The sequence below is a fragment of the Hemicordylus capensis genome, chromosome 16, assembly GCF_027244095.1.
Source record: "Hemicordylus capensis ecotype Gifberg chromosome 16, rHemCap1.1.pri, whole genome shotgun sequence".
Classification (NCBI taxonomy): Eukaryota; Metazoa; Chordata; class Lepidosauria; order Squamata; family Cordylidae; genus Hemicordylus; species Hemicordylus capensis.
The window spans coordinates 13,967,875-13,984,764 of NC_069672.1; the positions used below are offsets into that span (position 1 = coordinate 13,967,875).

At 49.0% G+C, this 16,890-nt stretch overlaps 1 protein-coding gene across 7 annotated transcripts in view; it reads left to right on the forward strand.

The window, feature by feature from the left end:
* The window catches only part of TMEM201 (transmembrane protein 201), a 30,925-nt gene that overhangs the window by 2,233 nt on the left and 11,802 nt on the right, over positions 1-16,890 (forward strand). For 3 of the 7 annotated variants that reach the window (XM_053281088.1, XM_053281093.1, XM_053281092.1), the window contains 5 exons: positions 5,763-5,883; positions 6,998-7,192; positions 8,967-9,143; positions 9,830-10,221; positions 11,737-11,940. In XM_053281088.1, the coding sequence (XP_053137063.1) occupies positions 5,763-5,883; positions 6,998-7,192; positions 8,967-9,143; positions 9,830-10,221; positions 11,737-11,940 (1,089 nt within the window). Of the gene's footprint in view, positions 1-2,391; positions 2,534-5,148; positions 5,172-5,762; positions 5,999-6,997; positions 7,193-8,966; positions 9,144-9,829; positions 10,222-11,736; positions 11,941-16,890 lie in introns of those variants that run through there. The other 4 variants (XM_053281094.1, XM_053281091.1, XM_053281089.1 and 1 more) reach the window with 4 other exon arrangements.

A 16,890-nucleotide genomic window follows, 5' to 3' on the forward strand; every position in this document is an offset into this window, starting at 1 on the left:
CTATAATACAGTCCTAGGCACATTTACTCAGAAGTAAACCCCTGGGGAATTCAGGAGGTTTTCTCCCTGGGGAGAGTGTCTAGGATTGCTGCCGGTCTGCCCTGTGTTACTCGGGATGTAAGCTCCCCTGAGCAGTAGTGTATTGGAGGGATGGGGTATAAATATAATGTTGATGCTCACTGAATGGCATAGGAGATCACTCTCAAGGAAATGTGGCCTTATCCAGGCATGATCTGCCATGGATTTAAGTTTTTGCTACAGTAAGAATGCAAACCCCACAAGTATCTTTACTCAAAGTCTGAAGAGCTTGTGATAGACGGATCCACTGCAGCTCTAGCCTACATATTCATTAAAATGATGTGGTATAGCCCTGAGGTGAAAGATTGGACTGTACCACTTCAGGGCTGGTAAACCCCTCCTGTATTCAGAAGAAAACCTCAGGGCTCTGTGGGCGGCAGGAGTAGAAATCGACTTAACTGCACACTTTTCCTTTACCTTTTACTTCAGAGTGCATGTGGGAATCAGGTTTTTGAATGTTTTTGAGCGTCCCCCTTTCAAGTTTGAGACGAAAATGTGGGAGACCATATATGTCACTCGGAGTTCCTTAGAAGAAGAGTAGAATACAAATGTAAAAAATAAATGTCAAAGTAATTATTTATTTGCTTCTCGGTTATTGAGTGCAGGGGGTTCTCAGACATGGGCCCCCAGGTGTTGGACTACAACATCCATCACCCACCGTGGGGTTTTTGGCTGTGGATGATGCGATCTGTAGTCCAGCAACATCAGAGGGCACACATTTGAAAAACCTCTGTTGTAATGAATTATGCTCCCTATAGGGATCAATCATGGATAGCTCAGTTGATAGGGAGGTGACAATTTTGGGGGCTATTGAAAAACCCAGTTTACTGCTGATTTTGTGTGGGAGGTGGGCTTGTTCTTGTATTTCCCTTCTAAGTTACTTTCCCCCATCCTACTGGAACAAAGCAGTTTTTATTCTAAGTTTGCATTTTCTTTTATACAAACTGATGGTTAATCAGCTGGGACCTACACCTTGGGGTTCGGGGGGGGGGGAGCTGTGTATAAATGCAAATAATAATGGTGAATAAGGTGGAGAAAGCCACTGGCAAGTTCTCCATTGTTATGTGAGGATAAGGCAGGCAAGAAAGAAAGCAGGCAGGCATTCCCTCCCCCCCCCCACTCCTCCAGTTTTGTGGTTTTGCGCAAAAGATTAAGCACAGTGCATTCAATCAGGTCTTTTATCGTGATGGAATGCCAAGAATCCATTTTGTGGGGGGGCTTTTCCGGCGTAACTGCATTTCCCTCTTCTCCCCCCCCCACCCCGCCCTGCAGGGTCATGCCTGATATTGGGTAACCAGCCTTCTGGAGGAATGCTTCAGAATTAGTGTGCACGAGAGTGAGCATGTAAACAGGCAGCAAGAGCAGGGCAGAGCAGTAACTCAGGCCGAGTTGCGACGGCCAGACTCCTGTGGGGTTTTGCCAGCTCTCTGGATCGTCCTGTAAGTTCTAAACTCCGTAATGCGCGATGTGTAGACGTGCAGAATTGACTGTCTCCAGCAGAAGTTGATTTGACAGGAGGCAGAGCAGTGACTCATGCAGAGATACAGTGAATGCCTCCCTTAGGTGGTGGGCTGCTTCTGTGTTGTCCCTGAGCTGAGGTCGATATGATGATCCAGTTGTAACCCAGTGCAGAGTCCAATTACTCCTTACTTCCCAGACTCAGAAATGGGAAGCTGGAGCAGAGGAACCTTTCTTACCCAAGGGAATTCTCCTGGCCCATCTGATATGCCTTTGTCTGCCGCCCTGCCCCGTCCCGCGCCCCCCCCCAGCACTCCCAGCGGCCGCCTCTCCTGTATTGTTTCTGCTTCATTGTGTCTGCAAATTTAGGGGATCAGGGATTTTTGTGGACTTAACCCAAACCCTTTCCATGGCGACAGATGCAATAGGGTCACGAAGGCAGAAGTGCTGGGGAGATTATAACTTCTTAGCCTGAGAAAAAGAAGAACCAGTGATACCCCTGCCCAATACTTCTAAAAGGGCCGAATACTCACAAACAGCTGCAGTAATAAACCTGTATGGGGACTGTCCCATTTCAGGGAGCAGGTGGAGCCTTCAGTATGATTGATCATCCTAAACTAAAAGAAAAATCCCGTGCCCATACAAAAATAGCATGTCCAGGAGGAAAAATCTAGTTCCCTTCTCTTTGGAGTGTTAGCTTTCTACATGCATGGATACAGAGTTGTTCATTTTAAAGCTGAGCCTTCATGTTGAGTGCTCCCCCTGTGGTCTGAAGTGGAACAGTCCAGACACAGGTTTGCCGCCTCGTCTTCTGTCTTTTAGGAACTAACTGATGCTGGGGAAATTCATTAGGTGGATTTTTGCAAAGTGCGGTCTTTTTGGTCTAGCCTGCCTCTGTCATGGAGGTGTGCGTTTGTAGGTGAGATAGTAGAAAACCTCTTGTGGACTAGTACATTTGGATTTCTTCACAAAACGGGACTTACGAAAAATGCAAATGGTGAGTGCCATTTTGGGAGAGGCATTCCCTCTTATGAGAAGAGGTATTCTCTCTTGTGAGGGAGAAAAAAGGCAACATTTTCTCCCAACATGCGTGTGCATCACCCCACTAGGGGGGAAACATGCTTTTAATTCCCTCGTATGCAAATCCATGCAGATCTGGTTCATCAATTTCTTTTAATTGGGTAGCAGCCCCAGAGTCTGCAGAAAGGAAGTCTGAAGCACTCTTCTGTCGGCTTCTGTGAATTCCCGTCTGTGATATTTTGGTTAGCATCCATAGATTCAGTCCTTCCAAGAAAGCAGCCGTGTTAGGGCTGGTGACAGAGGCCGAAAGCCCAGGCAGGCACTGCGCTTGGCTTCCGCTGCTGCACTCGGCCGTCCCAGGCGTCCTTTTGCCCGCTTGGCATCAGCTGGGTCTCTGCACTCTGGTGCTTGCCAACAGCTGCAGTTCAAAGGAACCCTTGTGGCGAAGTTGTACGGAAATGGGTGCGAGTGCGAGAGACGCGTTTGGTGGCTGCTGGAGGGATTCATAGTTCAGACAGCTGTGCTTGAAAGAAGATCGGGTCCAAAATTTATGTCTCGTTTTGTTTTTTTTAACCTTACAAAAAGTTCCTTCTCTGCAGCCGGTCATCTGGTGCACAAGTGTGCATTCCAGCACATGACAGGGAATCCTTCTCAGCAGAGACCCTCATCTTCCTCAGCGCGTCCCTCTTCCAGATAATAGTACACTCTCCAGTTGTCGAATAATTTTGACAACTGCTGGGAAGCAACTGACCCTGTCGCTCTGCATTTCTGCAGTTGGACACGGTTCTTGTTGGCTTTGGCTAGGGACAGGTTCTTCCTTTCCTGGAAAAGATGTGGCTGGTCCTAGCCGTCCCCCGCTCAGGTATTTTTGGAGCCCTATTCAGACATTTCTTTATAAGTGCGCAAAGGTGTCTGTACCCATGCATCTGCTTTTGTGTGAATGGCGGCTGCATGTGCATTGAACGTCGTGTGAATTACTGTACATGTGTGCACGTTTGTGTGTGTGTACAGTGCACACTGCTTGTATGTGCGTTGAGCATCACATACGGATAGGGCTTGACTCTTATTGTTTTCATTTGTAGGGTTTTTAAAAACCCCATTTCTCTCACTGTCGATCAGCAGTGGCTAACCAAGAATGAGAAAGACGGTCAGACACAATAATTAAAATTGTTAACAAGTTTCAATTTATTGAACATTGCTCTCCAGTTAGTTCCAGGTCAACCCATGTGCATTCAGGAAGCAGGCCCTGTGGTTGCCAAGCAACCACGAGATACTTCCTGCAGGGCTCTCGCCACTTCCTGCAAACATTCAGGGAGCATAGGAACCTAGGAAGCTGCCATATACTGAGTCAGACCGTTGGTCTGTCTAGCTCAGTATTGTTTTCACAGACTGGCAGCAGCTTCTCCAAGGTTGCAGGCAGGAATCTCTCAGGCCTATCTTGGAAATGCTGCCAGGGACGGAACTTGGGACCTTCTGCTCTTCCCAGAGCGGCTCCATCCCCTAAGGGGAATCTCTTACAGTGTCCACACTTCTGGTCTCCCATTCATATGCAACCAGAGTGGACCCTGCTTAGCTAAGGGGACAAGTCATGCTTGCTACCACAAGACCAGATCTCCTCTGGTTGCTAGGCACCCATACAACGGGCCATGGAAGCATCCTGTGGTTGCCTGGCAACCATAGAATGCTGCCTTGTACCCACTTCCTGTGAGCAGTCAGGGAGCATATCCTGTCCTGTGGTTGCTTGGCGCCCAGATGATGCTCTCATTGCCCGTTGTCAGACAGGAAATGCTCCTTGAAAGTTCTCAAGCCGACCTGGAAGTGGTGGTGGTGGTTCTCCGTGGTTGCTAGGCAGCCCCAAAATGCCGCTTCTCCCAAAATCACAATGTAGTAGGCTTCTTCTGGGCTCGAGTTGCCATGCCCCCCGGAATTTTGGGTTTCACCCGGATTTTAAGCATCTCACCCAGATTGCTTAGCCCATCCAAATTCGCCCGGATTTCAGCTTCCATTAAAAAAATAAAAAATAAAGCTAAGCTCTAGCCCTTGTAGAAGCGGAGTTATGGAGCAAAACGTGCAGTCACGATTCTGCTCAAAAATGATTCTAATGCCAATTTACATAAGATGCAAATTAGGCACCCAGATTTGGAAAGCCAGCATATGGTAACCCTATTCTGGGCGTACCTGTTGGATTTTTAATTACTTTTAATTAGTGTAGGGGAGCCCCTAGAGATGGCTTCACAGATGATACCTTGCAGCTCTGTCTCCTAGCAGTCATATTAAAGGCGCTCTACACCAAGGAAGGCACCATTTTCTCTACTAGGAATACTTTTTTTCCCTGTACTTCCATATATATACTGCCTTCCCACCAAGGCACACATGGGTTGCAATCTAAAGCAGGGGTGTCAAACTGTGGCCCTCCAGCTGTTGTTGGCCTACAACTCCCATCATCCCCAGTCACCATGGCCAGTAGCCAGGGATGATGGGAGTTGTAGGCCAGCAACATCTGGAGGGCCTCAGTTTGACACCCCTGATCTAAAGAGACATGGTACAAACAGGAGGGAAAAGTATGGAGAAGTTTAAACAGATTTGGGTTCTAAAATTTGTATGCTTATGACCAGGTACGGATACGAGTACAACGAATATTTATACTGTATGCAGAAGTTCAGCAGAAGTTCTCAAAGTGCTTTACGTTGATATCAGTGAATTAAAATGGCTGCTGCATGTGAAAGTGGAGAAAACAAAATGGCAGCTGCTCCCAACTGAGCTGCTGGAGAGGGCCTTTCATCTCCCTCCGAAGCCAGGGTCATAGTCTGGTGGTAGAGCTGTCAGATCCCAGTTACCTCCAGTTATCTTTGCCCAAAGTTTAGAAGACTGCTGCTGGCCAGAGCAGACAGTACTGGGCTTCCTTGACCAAAGGTCTGACTCAGTAGAAGGCAGCAGCGTGATAGATTTCCCTCTTGAAGATGGCAAAGTCGTGTGGCAGCCTGGATGCGTGAAATGGCATCGCAGACCAAAGACGGTCTCGGTGTAAAAAGATGAGGATATGAAGCACAAAAGTGTGAGCATCTGAAAGATGCACCTTTTTTTTTTTGTATTTTCCCCACCATGGAAATTGTATGATTGAAGCCATTTTTCTTCTTCTAGTCCTTTAGGGCTTATCCTGGTATCTGTCACTCACTCTGTACCTCTTTCTTTCCTCCCATGAACAGGAAGAAGCCAACACACACGACCGTGAACTGCTGGTTCTGCAACCAGGACACCGTGGTGCCGTACGGAAACCACAACTGTTGGGATTGCCCGAACTGCGAGCAGTACAACGGCTTCCAAGAGGTATGGTGCTGGGCGGTTTCCCAGATGCCTTTGCAGAATAGGCTCTCCAAAATGGAAGTCAAGCTCTCATTGGCTGCCGCTCGTTCGTGAGCCAAGGAGAAAAGCCTCTACTCGGGTGTGTAATGCAAAATTTTAACAGTCTTCGCACAGAAATGATTGCTAAAGGTTCTTTTGTTTGTTCATATGCTGCTTTTCTGACTATTCCAAGAGGCAGCCCGTTAAAATTATAATTGAAGGGAGTATTGGAAAACGGTCGGGTGCGTTTTGAAGGTTGAAAGTTGAAGGCTAGAAATTAGTTCCGGCTCCTATTAAATATATGCCCTTTTTATTATGCTGTGAAACATTTTATTTACTTAATTATACATATTCTGCTTTTCCTCCTTGAAACCATGCCCTGGGGCCAAAATGCAATCGGTCTCATCACCGTAACTGGTGTGCCGATTCCAAATCTTTCCTAATCCATAGATCTAAGATTGCACCCTTCACCTCTGCTTTCATTAATGTAGAATGACCAGCCCGACTTCTGCTCACAAGCTCCGCAGCTGGTTAGGATCCTGACTTGACTCTTACGTATGCCTGAAGGGGTGTGTGTGTGTGTGTGTGTGTGTGTGTGTGTGTGTGTCATGCTGTTGAACCTCCCCGCCCCGCCCATGAGAAAGGCCGGGTTGAAAAGCCAGCAGTGGGCAACTGTTTCGCATTTATGTACATTGTCTATACACTCTCTCTGGGTTGCAGATTTTGAAAGCACTTTTTTTTTTTTAAAACGTGACCCACCATAAGGCCATAAGTAGAGACCTGCTGGATCCAGCTAGAGGTCAACCTGTTCCAGCAGGCCATGGGCTGTCCTCAAGTAGAGTATGAAGGCCAGCTCTCTTCCCTGTCGTCGTCCCCCCCCGCCCCAGCAGCTAGCATTCACTGGTATACTGCCTCTGCACATGGAGGTTCTACCTGGACCTCAGCTTGAATTCTGTCCTCTTTAAAGCAGCCCACGGAACTGGTCTGCACGGTTTGTTTTGTCCCTTCCCCCCCCCCCTTTGTGTGCAGCAGGCTGGGGGATTGGGGTGGACAGGTGTGCCAGACACGGGCATAACCCCCGGCTTACCTTTCTTGGCAGAACGGGGACTACAACAAGCCCATCCCGGCGCAGTACATGGAGCACCTGAACCACGTGGTCACCGGGGCTGGCGCCTACTGCGACCCCAGCGTCCCCCAGCAGTGGGTGAGCAGTCAGGTCCTCCTCTGTAAGAAGTGCAACAACCACCAGACCATGAAGATCAAGCAGTTGGCATCCTTCACGCCCCGGGAGGAGGTACAGGCTGGCTTGGGGGTGCGTGGGTGAGGACCGGAGCCATGGGAGCCATCAGAGCGGCAAAGGGCACACTTTTGGAGATTCCCTCCCCTTCCAGAGGATGTGAAATTTGGCCCCAGAGCCGTTCCTCGTCCCAGGGGCCCACGCACATGCTTGTTTTATACCTCATCGTGCTCCCTCCCCTCCTCAAAGGTTGGCCAAAGGCTCTTCTGTCACTGCTGATTCAGCACCAGTAGCTGCTGCTCAGTTCAGAGTAGACCCCCTGTTAAAAGTGCCACAGCATCCAGGTGTTTTGTGCTCAGAAGGTCCCGGCTTCAGCCCCCAGCATCTTCAGTTAAAAGGACCTCAGCAGGACTGGGGAAGATACTTCCCCTTAGACCTTGGAGAGCTGCTGCCAGTCAGTGAAGGCAGTTCTGAGCTAGATGGACCAAGGACCTGACTCTGTAGGCAGCTTTGTTATAGCCTGTGTATATGCTGCTCAGAAGTAGCAGGGATGAAGCTGCTTCCTTTTCTTTCTTTCCTTTTGTTCTGTATATTTCAAGGTCTAAAATAATGCTTGTCTTTTCTCACACACACACACACACACACACACTCGGCTTCTTTGGATGCCAAATTTCTGGGTCAGCCTTCCATTGTTTTCTAGGCTCTTATTTTCCATGCCCTGCAGGTAACTTGTTCCTTCTCCCCCACCCGCTCTTCCCAGCTTTGCCTTTCTTAGTCTGTTCTTTTGTGTCTCTTCTAGCGCCCCTGTTTGAGATGTCTGCCCCAATTATTTCTGATGCCATGGCAACAGGGAGGTGATGCCAGCACTCTTCCCCCCTCCCTCCCCGTGTAACACAAGAAGCTTTTTGTCTTGGAGCTCTCCAGGGAAAGGTTTCTGGGCGGGGCGGGCAGCACAATCGCCTCTTTACCTGGAACCTTTTCCTCTTGGTTGTGTTTCCGGGGAGGAGAGAGAGAGAAGAGAACCAGGAAGTGGTAGTTCTTTGGCGGATACCAAGTCAGAAACTTGGTCCAGCTGGGTGGGTATTGTCTACACTGACTCTCCAAGGTTTCAGGCAGGAGTCTCTCCCAGCCCTACCTGGAGATGCTGCCAGGGGTTGAACCTGGGACCTTCCTGCGTGCAAAGCAGGTGCTTTAGCTGCAGCTTCATCTCTTCAAATAGGGACACGGGGACGTCGGAAGCCGCCTTATACTGACCATTGGTCCATCTCCTACCACAAATACGTATATATATTTGTTTTCACCAATGTGTTCAGAGTGACTGACACTGGAAAATAAACCGTGAACAAGACACTTCCCTGCCCCCAAAGGGCTCGCAATCTAAAAAAAGAGGTTTTATTTATTATTTATTTCTTTCTTATTGGTCTGTACCGCCCCATACCAAAAGGTCCCTGGGCGCTTCACAGTCTTAAAAAACCACGAAAACATTGACACCGTTAAAACAATTCAGAAAATAAGAAAAACTCTAAAAACCCGAAGCTTGAAAAACGATGCACTATAAAAGCCTGGCTTCAATAGGTACGTTTTCAGGTCCTCCTTAAAAACATTCAGAGAAGGGGGAACTCTCGAATTGCATTAGGAAGCCTGTTCCAGAGTCCGGATGTCATAAGAGAGATGCCAGCAGCAGCCTGTCTGCCTGGGGCAAGCTTCTCCCCTCTCCCACCCTTTAAAAAAGTGCCTCTTTGCCCAGTTAGGAAGCATTGGAACCCTTGAGGGGGTTTCTGCATACCGCACCGCTGATCTGCAGCTCTTGTCTTCTTTTTCTTTCGGACAGGGTAAATACGACGAGGAGATCGAGGTCTACAGGCACCATGTGGAGCAGACGTACAAGCTGTGCCGTCCCTGCCAGGCCGCCGTGGAATATTATATCAAGCACCAGAACCGGCAGCTCCGGGCTCTGCTTCTCCGCCATCACTTCAGCCACCGGAAGACAGACAAGACGTACATGCAGGTAGGGGGTCCCTCCGCTACCTTCCAGGGCTGGAGGGGTGTCCTGTTTAGTTGGGGGAGAAGGAATTGGGTTGTGTTGTCCCTGGAAGATGGATGGAAGGAAACTGCAGAGACGGCACCATCCGAACGGTGGGTGTATTGCAGGCCTGTTCAGCTTGGGCCCTGCAGCTGTGTTTGGACTACAGCTCCCATAATCCCCAGCCGCACCGGCCAGTAGCCAGGAGTTATGGGCGTTGTAGGCCAACATCTGCTTGTGTGGGGAGAATTCAAGGTGCATAGAGAAGGGCTGTATTTGCCTGGATCCAAGACTAGGTTTTCAATTTTAAAAAGAAAATGATGTTAGAAACTTGGAGGGTCATCTTAAATTCAGCGTCCCCTTCCTTTGGGGTTAATTCAAGTATAACCTGTTTTGTTTTGTTTTAAAGGAGGTTGTCTTAAAAGCTCTTACATGTCTATGGGCTGGGGAGATCAGTGCGCCTGGGAATTTCTAGCCTTAAGGGCCCCCATCTGCCAGCCTCCTAAAGTGGTGTGGCAGCTTTCCGAAAGTGGCCAGTGTGACCTCTTCCTAGAATCTCTGGTCGTGTGAACGCATACAGGGTGTGGCTTTGCGTAATGCCGCCCCCACCCCACCCGGCTGCCAATTCAACACAATTGTGACTGAAGGCTGCTCTCTCTTCTCTTCTCCAGAGTTTCTATGCTGCCGCCTTGGCTTCTACGACTACGCCGATCCCAGTGATCGCGCTGCGGTTCCTGGCGTTCCTCAGCTGCGCCATCCTTGTTGCGATGGCCTTGTACGGTGCAGGCAACCCATTCTCCCCGGAGCTCACAACCCCTCCTCCACCAAGGCCGGTGCCAGTGAGGAACGGGACGGCGCCAACCCCGCCGGCAGCAGCAGCAACCCCAGGCAATGGCTCTGTGCTGGAAATCCTAGGCTGGCAGGAGCTGGTTCAGTTATTGCCGGAGCAAGTGCTGGAGACGCTGAGAGCTGCTTGGACCTACGGGAAGAACCACCAGATGGCAGTCGTCTTGCTTGGGCTCTTGACCTGCTTCTTGGCCATGTTGCTGGCTGGACGGATCAGGTGGGGAAGGCAGCGGTGGGCTTATTTTATTCCAGGGATCAGGTCGGTGGTGACTGTTTGCTGAATTTGCACAATGTCTGCCTTCAAGGCTGCCACAGTAACATCTTTATACAGTTAAAACTCGCGGCATGTATTAAATTGAAATCAAACAAACAGGGACTTAAGGACTAGAATGAAACCCACACGCAGTAAGTGCTGTAAGAACCAAAACACTTAGGAGATATCTAAATACAAAACGTAAAAGGTAAATATAAACATGTGCCAGTGTTACTAACGATAAATGCATAAAATGTGCCAAGCCAAGCGTAAGAACGATACGGGAAAGCTAGCTCGAGTCGTGTGTAGCTAGTGCAATAGATTCCATGTTTCGTTGCACTTCATCGGTCGTGAACAGAAGGCCTCCAAAAGGTATTTTGTATGTCGATAAACATTATAAGACTTCTGGTGGTGTTAGGTCTGAACCACTTTAAAATAATAAGTTGTGTGTAAACTCAACCCTTGTTGTATAATGTACAAAGAATTTGATGTAATTTTTAGAAAGAGAGCCTTAAAAGATACAGAATGACTTAGAGCGGTTGTGTTCAGAAGAAATTATCATCATATGGCCAATAGCCAGTGTTCAAGAACTCTTGTATTAAATTCAAAATAAAAAATCAATCCACACCCTCCTAAGAACTTAAGAATATTAACAAGCTGCTGTTAGCTTAAGAAGATCCCTGCTCAGTTACACAAAACTTCTGGTCCAACATCTGGTTTCCCTTGTTTTGGGAAGTTCACATGCAAGGCAAATAGACAGCAACCCTTAGGTGTTGCCCACAGCATCAGATATTTCAGAGGTATATTACATGGAGGTTCCATTTCGTTAGCAAGGTTAATGACCCCTAGTAGACCAATTCCTTCCGTGAATTTGTCTTGTCCCCTCTTAAAACCAGCCACGCCAGTAGCTGTGAACATAGGAAGCTGCCTTGTACAGAGTCAGACCATCGGTCCATCTTGCTCAGTATTGTCTTCACAGACTGGCAGCGGCTTCTCCAAGGTTGCAGGCAAGAGTCTCTCTCAGCCCTGTCTTGGAGATGCTGCCAGGGAGGGAACGTGGAACCTTCTGCATGCAAGCATGCAGGTGCTCTTCCCAGAGCAGCCTTATCCCTTAAGGGGAATATCTTAAGAGTGCTCATATATAGTCTCCCATGCAAAGACAAATCAGGGTGGGCCCTGCTTAGTAAAGGGGACAATTCATCCTTGCTACCACAAGACCAGCTCTCCTCTGTGGCCGCGTCTTGTAGCAGTGAGTTCCACAAGTGTTTCTGTGGACTACAAAAATAGTGCTACAGAGAGACATTCTGTTCTGTGTGAGAGAGGAGCGACGAGATACTGGTCCTAAGATGCGCTTGCCCTCAACATAAATTAAATATGTTCATCAGCTGCCTCTTAGAATAGCATCGGAGTATTTCGAGCGGTATGGAACCGAAACGAGCTCTTGCACATGATACCATCCGATGGTTTTTGACCTTTCAGGCTGCGGCGGATCGATGCCTTTGCCTCCTTCTTGTGGCTCCTGGTGATGAGCTTCCACCTGGCAGAGAGCTACCTGCAGACAGACGCCCCCAGCTGGCTGGACACCGCCAAGTTCGGCACCACCTCCCTGTGTTGCCTGGTGGGCTTTGCTGCGGCCGTGGCCACGCGGAAACCGATGGGCCAGCGGAGACCCCGGCCCCGAAGGTCAGAGCCAGAACAGTGACTACTGGGGGGTGGGGAACGGAAGCCTTCCGCCTGAATGCCACGCTGGTGCTTCTCTCTTATTCTCTCTCTCTCTCTCTCGCTCGCTCTATTTCCTCCAGCCCATCGTTGTTTTGTGTTTTTTTTCTTTTTTTCTTAAGAAACCAAAAAAAATACCCTCTCCTCCATCCAGCCCCCAAATGCTAACACTACATCTTCCAAAAACCACTCTCTACGGACCGCGCCGTAATTCACATCATCTGCCCGCATTTCTGGGCTCTCTTGGACAAGAGAGTCTTGTTTTCTTTTTCCAATGTTTTGTTCAGCTCTTCCTGTTCCCTCTCTGCTTCTGCTGTGGGTGGGGCATCACTGCCTAGCCGTGATGGAAGTTCCCTGGTGTCTCCTCAGGGGTCACGCTTCAGACCTCAAACCGGTTTGAAACTGGTTCCGCTGTTGCAGCTTTCCTCAAAACACCCCCAGGAGGAGTATGTGTGTGGTGGGGGTATTTCTCGTTTTTAATTATTATTTTTTGCGAGTGCTGAGAATTCATGGCTGGAGATCCCTCGTCCTTCACACATCCCCAGGGTTGGGAACCATGATGCCTAAAACTGGATTGAAACTGGTTTAAACCTATAGTGTAGACAAGCCCAGGGTTTTTTGTGGGGGGGGCTCCTCCCTTTCTCTTGTGTCCGCATGGAGTTCTTTTTATATCTAATTTTTATACTGACATGCATCCTTGAGTCTAATCCTTTTTATAACAGAAAATAGTAAGTGATAGTCTTGGTCAAAGTGGATGTAAACAGGAGTGTGTTTCCCCCCTCTAACTGTCTTCCTTGGCCTTAATTGCTTGCCCTCAATTAACAGCATGCTGTCACCTCTGTTCTCCTGACGTATCCTCCGATGCCAAAAGAAGAAAGGGCTTAATTAACGCCGCAGATCTTTTTAAAAATCAAAGCTGCATTTCTGTACCTGGGGGCATCTTAAAATGCATTGTCCTGTTTTTTATGTTTTTTTGGAAGTGCACACATCTGCCTCCTTTCCTACCAAGTTTTTGTGCAAAAGAACTAAAATGCATGCAACTTCCTGTCGGTAAGGAACCTGTTCTCTTTTGCTTCTGAGAAAGGCAGCTACTAGTCCCCAGGGGAACCACTAGGTGGCGCTCTACTGCCCAGTTTGGAGTTGCAGACCCTCACTTCCTGTCCCTTGGCTCCCTCCCTGTGGCCCTTTCTCATGCATCTCCCACATGGAGGAAGACCCTCGGACCTTTGAGTTGCCGTGCCATGCAGGAAGCCCGGATGCCTGGACTCTGGCAGCCCTCAAAGATACAAGACTTCAGCTTCTGTCTAAAGTTGCTTTTATAAAGGATAGCAACCTGGAGGTGGGTGCCAGTCTTCCCTCTAATGGGGGTTCCCAGAGGTTGTGGACTACAACTCCCATCATCCCCAGCCAGAGGCCATTGCAGCTGGGGATGGTGGGAGTTGTAGTCAACGACACCTGGAAACACTGGCAGAGGGGGGGGACACGACCCAACTTGCAAACCACTAGACCTTGGCGATGTCTGTGTGTCTTTTTCTTGCTGCCTGCGTCACTCCCAGTGGTCCCAGCGCTTGACCTGTCGAATCTTTCTTCTCTCTTGCTCTCATCTCCACTACACGGCTTCCAGCTTTTGAAATATTTTCAGTGCACAAGCTGCAAGATGCCTGGGAAATTTTACTGGAGGTCTGGCAAGTTCTCGCCTCTGTCTTGGCTATGTTTTGCCTCGTCAGCCTGTATTTTGGAATAAAGTTCACGTGTGTGTGTGTGTGTGTGTGTGTGTGTGTGTGTGTGTGTGTGTTTTAAGGACTCTTGGGTCCCGCTCTTGCACAGGGCTGGTCTCCCAAGTCCCCTCTTAAGGAGGGAGTGTAACGGATCAATCCTCTCCAGACTTAAGAGGGGGAATGAAGTGTGAGAAACATCAACGTGACCTGAGATAGTTGTTGCGAACGGATGCCATTTTCCCCCCTTCTTGCACTATTATCTGGGTATGGTGCAGGCAGTTTTTTCTGCTATGATGTTCCTGCCCTGTATCGGAACCCCCTTAACTGAAGGGGTAAACTAAGCCCGGCTCCCGCTCTGTGGAGACAAAGGATCCTCCAGAAGTTGGCTCAGACCCAAACTTGAGTTCTCTCTGGAAGCAGAGAGTTGTGGCCGTGACTACCAAACACCGCACTGGAACAGGGGTGAGTGAGTTAAACTGCCCAGACTCCAATGGGTTCTGTCCCATGCCCTAATCCTGCTCACACTCCCTTGGGTGGCCAGGAACAGAGAGGGGGCCCTCTTTGGTGCCTTAAGCACTAGGAGCTTGACTGTGCATTTTTACAAGCTGTGCCTCTCCGAATACACAGTCGCATTGCCAGATATGCAGCGGTCCCATCATCCGTGGCCATTTGCTGATGGGGCTTGTGGGAGTTGTCGTCCAAAAGCAGCTGGGGGTCCAAAGTTGAGCAGCCCTGCTCTGTTTTTTGTGTGTGTGCGTTTGCATGCGTGTGTGCGCCCTTGATTAACACATTCTCCTCACCATCTCTTCCTTCTCTCGGCCCCCTCCCTGATACGGTTCTTTGGGGGGGGGTGTCTCTCAGGAGACCGAATCTCGCTTTCCTCTCCCCTTCACCACTCTCTTTTCTTTTTCTTTTTCAAAATCTGCTTGGACTCCCTTGTCTTTTGTTGCTTGCTTTGTGTGAACCAACTGGCGGCAGCGTGAAGGCTGACAGTCTGAACTTCGTTTTGGTATCACTATATGTGTGTAACGTCCGCAAGATTATTTATTCTCAAATATGATTATATCCATCATGTATTTAATGGAAGCATTATAGCTCTGATTTCTTTAAAAAAAAAAATCCCAGAAATGGAGATGGGATGAAGAAGATACAGTTGTACAGCCAATTCTAAGAACTGTTTGCTAGGTGGCAGGCATACCGTGAGCAAACTGGTTTCCCACCCACCCCAGTGTGAAAACAGTGAGGGGTTTCCAATCCTTCTCGAAACCTGTCTTCGAAGAAACCAGTGTCCAGTTCTGAAGTGTGTGAATGGCACGACTTGCCAGACTCTATAAGGAATTTGGGACCAGTGTTCCCTGAAGCAGGAAACCCCAGATGATGTTGACTACAACTCCCATCATCCCCAGCTGCAGTGGCCTTTGGCTGGGGATGCTGGGAGTTGTAGTCAGCAGCATCTGGGGTTCCCTACTCGGGATCCTGTGTCTTTCAGTAGGAGAGCAGGGAGGGTTCTGGGAGGTTTAGGAACTGACTGTACCACTATAGCTGGGTTCGGACGTAACAGGAAACCATGGTTCTCCCCCCCCCCCCCATAAGTGGGATCCTAAGGAAGGCGTGGGCTCACAATCTCCCTGCTTTCCTTCTCCCTCCTTGCATATGCAAGAGAGAGAGCATAAGCTTTTGTCTTCCTTCTGAAGTGAATCACGGTTCCACGTTGCAGAAGAGCTTGGGGAACTCTGGTTTATTCAAGCTGCAGTTGGTTGAGCTGTTGTTTGAGCTCCTTGAGTTTGAATGTAATGCAAACCTGACTCAAAAGCTTTTACCTTCCTCCTCATGCCTGCAGAAGAGGAGAAGGGAGCATGTGAATCCGTGGCTCCGGTAGGCTCATTCTCATTGCAAGAAACCATGGTTAGAATCCAACCAGCTAATCATGGTTTTTCATACAAACCTTGGTTAAAGCCAAGCACTCAAACTGTGGCTTATATCGGCTTGTCTGCTTTCATTCGCTCCCTCTTGCTTCCACGGAGCAGCGACCTTGTTGATTCAGACTTTGCACCAAACCATATTGAAGTTTCCGTACCACTGGTTTGGCAAGTGTCCTGACGTGAGAGAGGGCCTTCAGGGATCCGGTCCTTGGAGCAGGTCAGGTGGCTGAAGCAGGCATGGGTGTGCTAGCATTCCAACTCCTGACCAGGCAGGGAGATCGAATACATTTCCTCTTCTGCCAGTGTGTACTCTGCAAGGTAAGTCCAGCTCAGAAATGAGCAAAGCTGGGGTGAACAAGTGTTTGCTAAAATTTAGCAGGCAGGGTGTGATTTTGGGGGGCTCATCTGACTCTTTAATCCCACCTGAAGAGTAACTAGCATGCATGAGTCTGTATGTGGTTTGCACACCCTTAAGCTAAATATTGGCAAAGCATGCTCTCTGAAGCCCTGTTTTGTTCCTAGACTGCTTTTAATATGTCAAGATTGCTGCAGAGTAACCACTGAAAACTCCTTTCTGAAAACCCCGCCTCCCCGTGTAAATGCATGCATCAGATGGATCGGGGCCATTGTGCGGAGAGCCTCCGGGTTCCTAGCAGAATTCCCTTTCATGGGGATTTCCAGAGGCTGACTACAACTCCCAGCATCCCCAGCTGTGATGGCCTTTGGCTGGGAATGAGGGGAGCTGTAGTCAGCGACGTCTGGGGTTCCCTGTTGGGGGAACACGGGGTTCCGAGTGGTCCCTGGAAAGGGCCCGGAGACCAGCAGTGTGACAGCTCTGATCGTGCACGGCCAAGTCACCCCGTGGGATCAGAGCTGTAGTGGTAAAAGCCTACCTGTCACAGGTGAGGCAGGTGTCTCTTTTGCATGTGGACTCAGCATCTGTAAAGAGTGTGTGTGTGTGTGTTGCAGTCCTTTCAGAGAATTAGGGAGCGAGGAGACAAGTAACTCCAAGGCCCCGGTTTCCGAATGCTAAGGGGGGCTCATGGCCTGGATTCCCCCCCCCTTAAAAAAAAACCCCAACCATTTTTGAACATCCTCTGCCTGCTCCGTTCCTTGGACTGAGGTATATCCCCTTTCAGGGCGAGTCTGTGTTCCCCCTGAAAACAAGATGCTTTTGCCAGGATGTAGGCAATGCATCAGTTCTGTACGCTGCCCGTGTTTCAAGTGGCTTGTGTTTTTATTTATTTATTTACCATGAGTTGTTTATTAATTAT